This window comes from Meles meles, chromosome 6 (genome assembly GCF_922984935.1).
Source record: "Meles meles chromosome 6, mMelMel3.1 paternal haplotype, whole genome shotgun sequence".
NCBI classification, from domain to species: domain Eukaryota; kingdom Metazoa; phylum Chordata; class Mammalia; order Carnivora; family Mustelidae; genus Meles; species Meles meles.
Genome location: NC_060071.1, coordinates 99,801,597 through 99,814,692, shown reverse-complemented (window position 1 = coordinate 99,814,692; position 13,096 = coordinate 99,801,597). Strand labels below are relative to the sequence as shown.

The following is a 13,096-nucleotide window of genomic DNA, read 5'->3' as shown; positions in this document are numbered from 1 at the left end:
GTCTACATTATTAAAGAAATAGGATGGATGATCAGGAGGCTGAATATGGTCATATGATTTTTAAAAATCATGATTCCTCACCCAATTGCTGCACTTAAGGTAATTTTCATACCTTGAACTCTTTAAAGGGGAGACTGAGTCACTAGAAAGGACCCTGCAACACCTCAGCAGGTGTATATGGTAATGATTCTCCAAATTCTTTGTTTAAAGAACCTATATCCACTTAAGTAACCATTTTCTCAGAAAAGCAAATTTGTGAAACATTTTGAGGACTGTGGAATCTAAGTTGATCTTGATACCTAAGATTCTCCAAAATTATCATGCCCTTATATTATTAGAGCTGGGCATATAGGTGTCAGGTAATAAATGGAATTGTGGCCTATGGCTGGTCACATTGGGTCTACCATTCCACAGTTCCCCCCTTTTGTCATTTATCTCGTCTCCAGCCATTTATCTGTCACTGGAAGGGACAAATTTGCTAGTTGTCAGAAACTCCATATTGATTCCTTGGCTTTTGGGGTAAGAGCTATCCTAGTGAGAAGGCCAAATTGAAGCCTCTGGAACTTCCCCACTTTCAGATTTATTAAACACAGTATTATATCCCAGGGGGAATAGCAGAGATTAATGCCACCCTTAAAATCCTAAAAGACATGCTGGTGGCAGCCCATATCATATTCCATTTATTGACCGTGTTGTTTCCTGATGAAACCAGATGGATCCTAGCGGAAGATAATGGAATATCACAAACTCATCCAAGCAGTGCTGTCATTGTATCCTATACCAGATCAGCTACTTTTGCTAGAGTAGAATAACATGGCCTCAGATACATACTATGTGTCCAGTAATATACTTAATGTGTTCTTTTTCATTTCTGTTAGGAAAGAAGATCATAAATAATTTGCATTCACTTGACACAGACAATAGCATGTATTTAAAGTCTTGCCTTAAAGCTAAATTAACTCTCACACTCCTTTTCATAACATAGTCCAAAGATATATGGACCATCTGGACAGTCTGTTGAACTTGTTATAGGTCCACTGTATCAATGAGATCATGTTCATCAGTCCAGATAGACAAGAACTAGATATCTTCGTAAGGTACACATAATCCAGAGGATTGGAATAAACCTATGAAGATTTAGGGGCCCATAGTATTAGTAAAATTTTAAATTCTATTGTATGTATCTTACCAGGATATCCCCTCCAAAGCAAAGCACAGATTATTATATCTCATAATTCCCATCCTTCAGAGGAAAACACAGTGCCTGCTAAGTCTCTTTGGGTTCCAGAGCACATTCCATACATGGAAATACCATTTCAAGCCATTAATTTGGTGATTCTGAAGGCTTGAATTATCAACTTCAACTGTGTCTCAAAGTAAAAAGTGGTTTTCTCATATATTCATGCTGTGATGTAAGTGACCCTGGTGCTTAAGTCACATAACCCATCAGCACTCGGAAAGGTGTGTGGTTTACAGCAATACTAATAGAAGATTTGTAAACTAAATTTCTAGGACTATTACTAAAACCATACTTTCTACAGTCATGAATTATGCTCTTTCATAAAATAGCTCTTAGTATGCTACTGGGCATTGGTAGGGATGAAGTATCTGAATATGGAACATCAAATGACCATGTGGTCTGAACCACTGATCAGACATTGGGTTTTGTCATATTTACAAACATCCAGCCATAAAATAGGTCAGATCCATCAGTAGTTCATCATACAATGGAAGTGTTAAGTTCAGGATAAGGTATAGCCAGGGCCCAAGGGCCCAAGGACCCAAGGAAGCTATACAAGGAGGTGTCCAGATCCTCATGACATCTGTGAATATTTTACCAGTTCCTTTTTCTCAGGTCATATCTGGCCACAGAGTGGATCACTTATAAGTTGATGGTGAAGAAAAAAGGTGAATCTTATTTTATGATGGGTCAGCTCACTGTATGCAAGCCCAAAGCTGGACTGCTACTTCACTAGAGATCCCCTGCTGCCCCGGGATGTCCCTGAAAGAAATGAGGGGACATCTTTCCAGTGGGCAGAACTTTGGTTTGGGTGGTGTCCCTGGGGGTCAACCACTTTGTGGAAAAAAGAGATCTGTTTGACTATGTTAATGGACCTATGGGAGTGCATATTCTTGAGGACCAGAAAGTACCCTCCATAGAAGCACAAAACAATGAAGTAGACAGAGTAGCACAATCAGTTGATAACATCCAGCTTCTGTCATTGGCTACTCATAAACAGCACACCAGGGTCATGAATAGAATTGCCGTAATGGTAGGGACAGAGGTTATGCATGAGTTTGAACCATGGGTCCTCTCGGATGAAGGTGGTTGTATCTACTGCCACCCACTGAATATCTAACCTGGCAGCAACAGAGGCTAACACTTGACATGTAAAGTATCATCCTTCAAAATTCCAGCCAGTCCCTTGGTAGCAAGGTATCTCTCTGAGACTCAGAGAGGTAATGGCTGGGAAGGAAGGAGTGCTATGCTCTGATATAAAGTATATGTTCTAAATCAGTGACCATTATTATATGATTTTCTTTCCTTTTTTTTTTTTTTTTCCTGTAGAATACATGGGTTCGAAACCAAGGAGTGACCCCACTTCCTACTATCACATTCAGTGGGGAATCTGTGCTTCCCTTCCTGCCACTCTGGGCCCTGCCAGGTTAGAAGTCCTAGTTCTCAGAAGAGGAAAACGCTTCTATTAAGTGATACTGCAAGAGCCTCATTAATCTTTAAGCCATGGCTGCTACTCATTTACTTGAGGCTTCCTGCGTTAGGAAATAGGAGATAAGAGGAGTCACCAGCCTGGAGGGGGTTAATTGGCCCATCTGATCAGCTGGAGGTAGGCCTGTTGTTACACAGTGAGACAGTATATAATATGTTAATACCCAGATGATCCACCGAATCATTTCTTGATAGTCTCCTGATCAATTTGGGGGCAAACAGCTAAGTGCATCAGTTATGGCTTAAGAAGAACCTGGTGACCTGGGGCTCAAAATCCTCAATGACAAAGGTATGGCAAATTTACTAGGTAAACTACTTATGCTAATAGATGTACTAGCCCAGGATGAGAGAAATTTAGAATCGTAATAGTAGAAAGAGGTGAGGAATATCATCTCACCAGTTTCTTTTGACAGTTTTCCCAAGAAAGGTGATTAACCAGCATCCTAGAGTACCCCCCCCCCCAGAATGAATTGCCATACCTATAAAGTGGATTTAAGCAGATGCTATAGAGCACTAGCCAGATCCCTGGGTACTGAAGGACTCATTCCTCCGGCTGCTGAGTGTTTTAGCCACCAATGGCTAACAGCTAAATCCTTCTTTAGAAATTACCCTAAACCAAATGGAGCTATCCCTCCAAGGTCATGCCCCTAGGTTGGGGTGGTATCTAAGGCTTAGTTCTCTTGACTTAGGGCAGGACAGCTCCGAGGAGATACTACAGCTCCATCACTTCTCTAGACTGAAGGAGATCTTTGTTGCAACTAAGGTGTAGTTCAACACTCCTCCTCAACAATCATGTCTTTTGCTAGGAGTGTTGTTCTAGAAGGTATTTCCCAGTGTACTTCCTGCACACATAACTTGTAAGACCATTTCTCTTTTCCAAGAAACCTGACCTATGGTAAATATACATATTCAGTATACATTCAGTAATACTATATAAAGTTTGTGTTCAGTATACATTCAGTAATACTATATAGAGTTTGTGTTAAACATATCCTGTTTTAAGTGATATATATATATGTATGCATATTAAACTATATATGTGTGTGTGTGTGTATGTGTGTGTACAACCCCACACACATAAAATACATTTTTTAGGCATGCCATTATTTGACTTTTCTAGAAGATATCTTGTCTTTGTCATGTTTGTTTTTAAATACAAAGAAGTATCATTTAGGAGCTGTGTTAAGTAGAAATTCCTAAACATGGGTGAATCCAACAGATAATTTTGCCAATAAAATGTTCAGTAAGCCGTTGTCACAGGATTGGTTTCTCAGAAGGCCAGTGACCCAAAACTTACACAGATCCGAGAAGAGCATGTTTAAGTGTTTGTTCAGGTTTGGTCTGTTCCTGACTGAGCCTGTTGGCACCACCACCTAACAAGGAGAGAGTTAGGTATATGTCAATAAATGGATGTTTTAAGTACAATAATATTAGCTATTTGGAATCCAAGGAGAATCATCATTGTTATGTTGATCATCATCCAATTCTGTTTTGTTCCTAAACTTCCTGGCTTCAGAATTTTGTTTTTACAACATAACATAGCTCATATCTTCTAAAAATGAGACTATGACTAAAAGAAATTATGTTTTGAATAAGAAGAAAAATACAGTCAACTCACAGTACCTTTTTTCTCACGTCTTTAGGTTGAATTCAGTTAATCAAACTTCTTTAGGATTTGATTTGTATGTGAAGGACTAATCACCAAGTAAGCGAATGTTTGGTAGATTTTAAAGACCTATAAATGTTTCATGATAATGATACTGGTATCTCTAAATATACTGACTATTAAAACCAGATAGTATATATTCCTGCATAGCTAATAGAATGAATTGAAACTGAAATTTCCTTAAACTTTACCAAAAAAGGAGCAGTTCTGCAAATTTATACTACTGTAATTAGAGGCCTTTGAGGTGGCTGTGAAAAGATTCTGATGTTGGGGAAAAAAACCTCAGAATGTTGCAAAACCAGTAATTTAAGTAAAGCTGTCAGGCAATTCACATTTGGAAAAACCTTTTTCTAAAACTGGGGACATTTGGGATTCTGTTCTTTGATTCCTTAGGGCAGCTATTACTTCATAACTTTTGTTGGCTTTTTATTATTTTAATGCATCACAAAGAATCTTTTCTAAAGAACAGTGCCTTTTAAATATTCAGGGTAGCATATGCTCACACACCCCACTATTCTTACGTTTGTATAATATTGTAGCTTCTCTTCAGTGTTCACTTGAAAGTATTGGTCGTATAGAAAAAATGCTAGCCTGAACAGATGACAAAATGACACTTTTATCTATTTAAAATGAGAGTTGAATACATTATGAATTGGTGAGATGAAGGTAAGAAACCAATGTGGAATTAATGGAAGTCTAAATGAAACCCCAATAATGATAATAGTAATAACAGCTAACTTTTATTGAACATTTACTATGTGCCTAAGGCTTTAAGGACTAGCTCATTTAATTCTCTAACAGCCGTAATAGTAGGGTACCTTAATATTCCCAATTTATCGATAAGGAAATTAAAGACCACGAAAGTTAAGTAATCTTTCAGTTACAAAGCCAAAGAGGGCAAAGTGGGGTGACATTAATATTTAAATACAACAAATGTTTATATCACACTTAGTAAGTATATACTAAGTTTATATTAGCACATGGAGCCAAGAGCTTGTTGTTGTTTTAGTTTTTCCTACTTTTTTTGCTGAGCTATAATTGTATTATATTAGTTTCAGGTGTACAACATGATGATTTGATATTTGTACATATTGCAAAATGATCAGCACAATAAGTTCAGTTAACATCTATCATCATTCATAGGTACTGATTTTTTGTTTCCTGTGATGACAGCTTTTAAAATTTACTCTCTTAGCAACTTTCAATATACAATACAGTTGTTGTTTTAAGGCAAGTTCACTTCTTAATTTCTTTTTCTCTTAATGAAAGAACCTGGAATATGATAAATCAGGGATTGGCAATTTATCCAGACTATGACCCACAAGGCAAATCTGGCTGTGGCATCTGCATCTGTAAATAGTCTTACTGGGACTCAGCAACATTCATCATCCATCCATTTACTTACTGCCTTTGACTGCTTTTACACTATAATGGTAGGATTAGGTTGTTGAGAGGAAGACTCTATGACCCAAGTTCATACAAAGCCCCAAGATATTTATGTATTGTTCCCCGCCCCCAACCTCCCAGGAAATATTTACTAAACACCATGGTATATACCCCTTCTTGAGAATGCATGTAAGATGGCAAAAATTTAGTCGCATATCCAGCAGTAGAAATATTAATGCCTTTTAACACTACCTTCTATTACCACATTTCAAAATAGCAAATATATTCTGGGAAGTAAAATCTGAGATGAAGGAAAAACTTAACCCAGTATAATATCATATTTTCTTACTATAAAGATAATAATTTGTAAACATAATTATTTGATTGCTTTAAATATTCCAATTATAAATGTTTGAAGAAGTATGTTAAGGAAGTCAGTTGAGCTGCTTGGTATTTATTTCTCTATCACTATGTTTCATTGTTTTGGTTAATCCTTGAATTGGAGGGTCTTGAATTCTGATCTCTCTCATGGAGCTCTGTTGGAAATATACAGTCACTTGTACTATCTCAATAAGCAGAGATCACAGGAAACAGCTATTATTCATCTTTATTGTCTATGATTGGAACTTTCTCTAAACAAGTTCAGTAAACTAAATTTTAAAAAATAAGTCTATTGAAGTGCAATAAAATCAAATATGAAGGGGCGCCTGGGTGGCTCAGTGGGTTAAAAGCCTCTGCCTTCGGCTCAGGTCATGGTCTCAGGGTCCTGGGATCGAGCCCTGCATCGGGTTCTCTGCTCAGCCGGGAGCCTGCTTCCCCCACCCTCCCCCCCTGCCTGCCTCTCTGCCTACTTGTGATCTCTGTCTGTCAAATAAATAAATAAAATATTTTAAAAAAATCAAATATGAAAATGCACCTTTGGTTAGATTTTATATGTGTAATATAAGCCATGTAACGCATAACAGTGTCATTTGGTTGGTTATTATTATTATTATTATTTTTTTTTTTCTTTTAGATTTGGATGACCCAGTAGTAACTGTTCATCAAAGTATAGGTGAAGCTAAAGAACAATTTTACTATGAGAGAACAGTGTTCCTCCGGTGTGTGGCCAATTCCAATCCACCTGTTCGGTACAGCTGGAGACGTGGTCAGGAGGTATTACTACAAGGATCTGATAAAGGAGTTGAGATTTATGAACCCTTCTTTACCCAGGTAGGAAATAAAGTATTTACACCCCATTCTGCTAGAATATGTTCTTAATACAGGTAGCATGCAATATTATGTCTATTTGAAAAGAGTCTCTCCAGCTCCGACCTTTTAAAAAGCAGTATGTTCTTGACTGGAAGATAACTCAAATAGTAAAAGACAATTTGTTAATTTTTTATGTGCTCATTAAATTTAAAATGTTAACATTTGAAAAAAAATAAGCTAATGTATCCTAACTTGTATTTCTTTATACATAGGTTTACCTATGTTTCACTATAAATTGCATAATTTAACATTTGCTGACTGCCTTATTTTTTGTGGTACATAGTTTTTGAAGGGAGAGAGTTTGAGTTTCCTATTTGCAATGGCAAATACATTTTAAAGGAATGAAGAAATCTACTTGAAATCCATTTAGCTTTGGTTTTAGGAAAAAGTCTCTGATTTCTTTTGTTCATTTTGGGTTTTAACTTAGCTTAATAATAGAGACTTAATTATGTAAAAACTAAAATATCTAATGCATCATTAACTTATTTAATAAAAAAATGAATTAATTTTACATGGAGTGAATGTGATATGGAATATTCTTCTGTAATATATATCAAGAGTGGAGAATTAGTAATTCTTGAGAAAGACACTTTATGGGAATATTTGAGTGCCATTACTATAAAGCTATTTTGGTGACTAGAAAGGAATGCAAAACTTATTAACAAAGAAAAATATTTTAATTTTAAAAAAATCTATGGAAAATTTTCAAAATAATTGTGACCACAATAACAAAAAATACACAGATAATAAAATAAACAGGTATTTGACCCCATTACCTGTAGCTTTGAAATATGTGACTATAATAGGACAATTTACAATTGAATTTTATATATTATGAATATTATACTGCAAAATATTAAAGATAAATATATGTTTTACTTCTCAACTCTATAATAACAGAAGGTCATTGTGAATTTTTAAATTTCTCCGCATCTCCTTTTTCACCATTAAGTATATTTCCTTATATAGTAAACCATTTACTTGTAATGCCTGAGTCCTCACCCCTTTTGATTAATATAATTGCCGATGTTTAGATACTAACTGTGGAAGAATGCATGATATACAAAAAAACATTTGAACACATCATATATACTTACACTATTATTTGAAGGTGTAGAACAGCTGGGACTTACCAAGATATAAGATTCTAAAAAGCATTCTTGGATACTGAGACTACCATGACATCCTGTTTTGATCTGACCCTCTCCTGACTCAGGTCAATATAGCATCAACTGCTTTCTGTCAACAGAGAAGATCACAGTTTCATACATTCTGCAACACTATCATTCATCCTTCAGTTTTTACTAATATTATTTATTTCCTTATTTAGGAAATGAACAGAATATTTGTTAGTAGTATTTAGTTGCATGGGTGCCTCTAAGGCTTAGAAATAAGATAAATGATCACCTACCACTTTTTTTCTATTGTTGATGTTTTTAAAGAATATGTATGTTGTTTCTTCTAAGTTTTTATTTAATTCCAGTTAGTTAACATACAGTGTAATATTAGTTTTAGGTGTACAATATAGTAATTCAACACTTCCATATATCATTTGGTGCTCATCACAAGTGCCCTCCTTAATGACTGTCACCTTTTTAACCCATCCCCCCACTTACCTCCCTCTGGTAACCATCTGTTCTCTATGATGAAGAGTCTCTTTCCTGATTTCTCTCTCTTATTTTTTTCCCTATCATTTGGGTTTTTTTTTTCTTAGATTCCACATATGAGTGAAATCATACAGTACTTGTCTTTTTCTCACTGACATTTCACTTAGCATACTCTGTAGTTCTCTTCATGTCTCGGCAAATGACAAGATTTCATCCTTTTTTATAGCTGAGTAATATTCTATTGTGTATATATACCACATCTTATTCATCCGTTCATCAGTTGATGGACACTTGAACTGCTTCTATATCTTGGCTATCATAAATAATGCTGCAATAAACACAGGGGTGATGTATCCCTTTGTAGTAGTGTTCTTATATTTGGGTAAATTGCCAGCAGAGCAATTGCCAGGTCATAAAGTAGCTCTGTATTTGACTTTCTGAGAAACCTCTATAATACTGTTTTTCGCCTTGGCTGCACCCATTTGCATTTCCACCAACAGTGCATGAGTGTTCCTTTTTCTCCACATACTCTCCAACACCTGTTGTTTCTTGTTTTTTCTTTGTTTTTGTTTGTTTGTTTGTTTGTTTGTTTTTAATTTAGCCATTCTGGTGGATGTGAGATGATAACACATTGTGGTTTTGGTTTGCGTTTCCCTGATGGTGATGAGCATCATCTCTTCATGTGTCTGTTGGTGATCTGTGTGTCTTCTTTGGAGAAATGTCTGTTTGTTTTCTGCCCATTTTTAAATTGGATTATTTATTTTTTGGATGTTGAGTTGTATAAGTTCTTTATATGTTTTGGATACTAACCCTTTATCAGATATGTCATTTGCAAATATCTTCTTCTATTTCATGGGTTGCCTAGAATGTTTATGTTGTTAAAATTTAGAAAACATGTTTTCCTCTAGAATCTTGTGAACCACTATAACTTTTGCAGATACTAAGTTAACACTCTATAGCCATTTCTTACCTATAGGTGGGTCTGATCCCTTGGACATGTATACATGGGCTCTGTCTAAATTTGGGAGAACAATTATACTATAAAAATAATTGGGCATTGTTTCTTTTTTTTTTTTTTTAGATTTTTTTTTTATTTATTTATTTGACAGATAGAGATCACAAGTAGGGAGAGAGGCAGGCATAGAGAGAGAGAGAGGAGGAAGCAGGCTCTCTGCCAAGCAGAGAGCCCGATGCGGGGCTCGATCCCAGGACCCCGGGACTATGACCTGAGCCGAAGGCAGAGGCTTTAACCCACTGAGCCACCCAGGCGTCCCTTGGGCATTGTTTCTTAAACAAGCACAATGAAACATCCCATTCATTCTTTTGAATCTGTTTCTAGTTTCTGTGTTAGCTTCTCTAAAAAACCATCTTATGAGAACTCTCAAAGTAATAGCTGTATCACATTCTGCCTTGTAAAAATAACTTTTATTTTTTCTTCCTCTTCTTTCTCCATTCTTTTATGAGAAAACAACTTTTTAATTTGAACATTTCAGTACTGATACTTCCTTGTATATGAATATCAGCCTTTACTGGTCTATATAAAACAAGCTTTCTCTGTGGTGGCTGTGCTCATAACTCTGCTGCTTAGACCATCTCAATCCATTCTCTTAAAAAGTATTTAAGGAATAAATAGACTTTCTTGCAAAATTCTGTGTTCTGGATTCACCTGCTGTAGTTGATAATTACCAAATAATATGCAGTTTAGCTCCTTTTAAAAGATGTCTTTCCTGCTTTTGGTTCCTGTGTTGCTTATCTCTCCCTCTGAAATAGCAACTTTGTATTTGTATCTGTCCTAAAAATTCATGTTGCAGCAAGGAATGCTTCCATAATTCTATGTTATGAATGTACTTAATTTGTTAATATCAAATGTATTTTGTAGACCAAACTAATAGAAACTCAGATAGCAGCACATGGACAATTTATTTCTTATAGCCATAGAGAATGTTGGTTTTCTCATAAATAAAATATTATCAGTGGTTTTATGTCATATCACAGGTGATATACTGCATATAGGCCTGATATACAGATGTCCAGCTGTATCACAAAACTTTCATTATCTCTCCATGGACTATTATAATAGTGGAATAACAGGCTGCCATGCTGTATTACCCCAAATATCTGTCTGATCATTTAAGAATGAAAATCTGGGACACCTGGGTGGCCCAGTGGGTTAAGCCTCTGACTCTTGGTTTCAGCTCAGGTCATGATCTCAGGGTCATGAGGTCAAGCCCTGCACTGGGCCCCCCGCTGAGCATGGAGCCTGCTTCAGAATCTCTGCCTCCCTTTCCCCTCTCTCTCTGCCCTCTCCCATACACTCTCATGCAAGTATACATGCATGCTATCTTTCTCTCTCAAAAAACAAACAAAAAACCAAATAAATAAAAATGTAAATCTATAAAATCTTTTTTCTGCTTTAATCCCTCCAATGGCTTTCAAATATTAGGATAAATCCAAATAATGTATTGTGACCTAGATCATGTTTGACTTTGCTCTGTGCCTTGCTCTCTCTTACTTAATCTATACTTCACTCATATGATTTCTAGAAGCCAACCTTTTCTATGCCTGGGGTCTCCATGTTATTAATTTTTCTTCATGTTTGCTTAGGTAATATGCCAGGGGCCTTCTTTTTTTTTTTTTTTAAGATTTTATTTATTTATATGATAGAGAGCACATGCGCCCCAAGCAGTGGGAGTGGCATGCAGAGGGAGAGGGAGAAGCAGACTCCCTGCTGAGCAGAGGGCCCAATGCTTGACTCAATTCCTGGACCCTGGGATCATGACCAAAGCTGATAGCGGCCACTTTTAACTGACTGAGACACGGAAACACCTGGCAGGAGCCTTCTTAACACTGAAGACATCACCTTAGAAAGGCTTCCCTTACAGATATCTCTGAAGTAATATGCCTTGCTTTCCACAGTGTAACTGTGGAAGTTGTGTTTTATTTTTCCCATAGCGCTGAATCCATCAAATTATCTCATTTGTGTGTTTGGACATAAGCTCACTAATTAGAGAGACTGTCTTTTCAACAGCTCAAACAGTGCCCAACACATGGAAGATTCTCAGTAAATATATGTTAAATGTTGAGCCAGCACTTTCATGGAGATGTCTGGATTTCGAGCTATGGTACAAATAAAACTGAGTTCAAGTTACTAGTAACTCATGAGTCACTCTGTAATTCCATCCCTCTTGACCCACTGAAGAAGGCTCAGTGAAGTGTGAATGAGAATGATGTTATAATTGGTTCCATCTTAATGTATTTAGTTTCCAAACTACTAGTGATTTCCTAGTTAGTTTTTAATTGATTTCTAGTCTAATTTCACTGTGTCAGAAAGCACACTCTGAACAGTTGTAACCTTTCGAAATTCGTTGAGATTTGCATTATACTAAGCCTATGGTCTGCTTTCATAAATGGTCTATGTGCAGCCTCAGGAATGTACACTTCACATTTGTTTTGTGTCAGATAGGTCACATTTGTTATTGTGTTGTTTGGATTTCCTTTGTATTTTCTGATTTTTGTGTCTGCTGTTTTTTTTTTTTTCCCATTTTATTTATTTTTTCAGCGTAACAGTATTCATTCTTTTTGCACAACACCCAGTGCTCCATGCAAAACGTGCCCTCCCCATTACCCACCACCTGTTCCCCCAACCTCCCACCCCTGACCCTTCAAAACCCTCAGGTTGCCCCAACCTCCCACCCCTGACCCTTCAAAACCCTCAGGTTGTTTTTCAGAGTCCATAGTCTCTTATGGTTCGCCTCCCCTCCCCAATGTCCATAGCCTGCTCCCCCTCTCCCAATCCCACCTCCCCCCAGCAACCCCCAGTTTGTTTTGTGAGATTAAGAGTCATTTATGGTTTGTCTCCCTCCCAATCCAATAAATGAAACAAGATGGGATTGCTGTTTGTTTTTTTTTTTTTTTTTTTTAGGGATTTTATTTATTTATTTGACAGAGAGAGATCACAAGTAGGCAGAGAGGCAAGCAGAGAGAGTGAGAGGGAAGCAGGCTCCCTGCCGAGCAGAGAGCCCGATGCGGGACTCGATCCCAGGACCCTGAGATCATGACCTGAGCCAAAGGCAGTGGCCTAAACCACTGAGCCAACCAGGCGCCCCTGTGTCTGCTGTTTTAAAAAACTATTTACAGAAGTTAATGTCTATTAATATGGCTGTATATTTGTCTCATCTTTATTTTTATCAATTCTTGCTTTATATTTTTGAAGGCATATTATTAGTACATGTGGATATAGAATTATTATAATTTCCTGATAGATTACCTAAGTATGTTATCTTCCTAGGCATATTATCTTCCTGATAATATGCTTCCTGATAGATTATCTAAGATATTTTATCTTCCTGGTAGATTATCATTAAGAGTGTCTGTTTGTATCTCTAAAAAATGCTTCTTGCGTTTGTCGGTCACTAATTTAAGAATACAGGTTTTTAAGTTTTTATTTGAATTCCAGTT

General features: G+C 36.6%; 1 protein-coding gene across 2 annotated transcripts in view; it reads left to right on the top strand.

The window, feature by feature from the left end:
- Positions 1–13,096, top strand: part of MDGA2 (MAM domain containing glycosylphosphatidylinositol anchor 2) — an 878,646-nt gene that overhangs the window by 524,729 nt on the left and 340,821 nt on the right. For both annotated transcript variants that reach the window (XR_006818839.1, XM_046010033.1), the window contains exon 4: positions 6,796–6,992. Coding sequence is in view for 1 of the 2 variants with exons in the window: in XM_046010033.1 (XP_045865989.1) it covers positions 6,796–6,992 (197 nt within the window). In the remaining variant the exon portion in view is untranslated. The remainder of the gene's footprint in view (positions 1–6,795; positions 6,993–13,096) is intronic.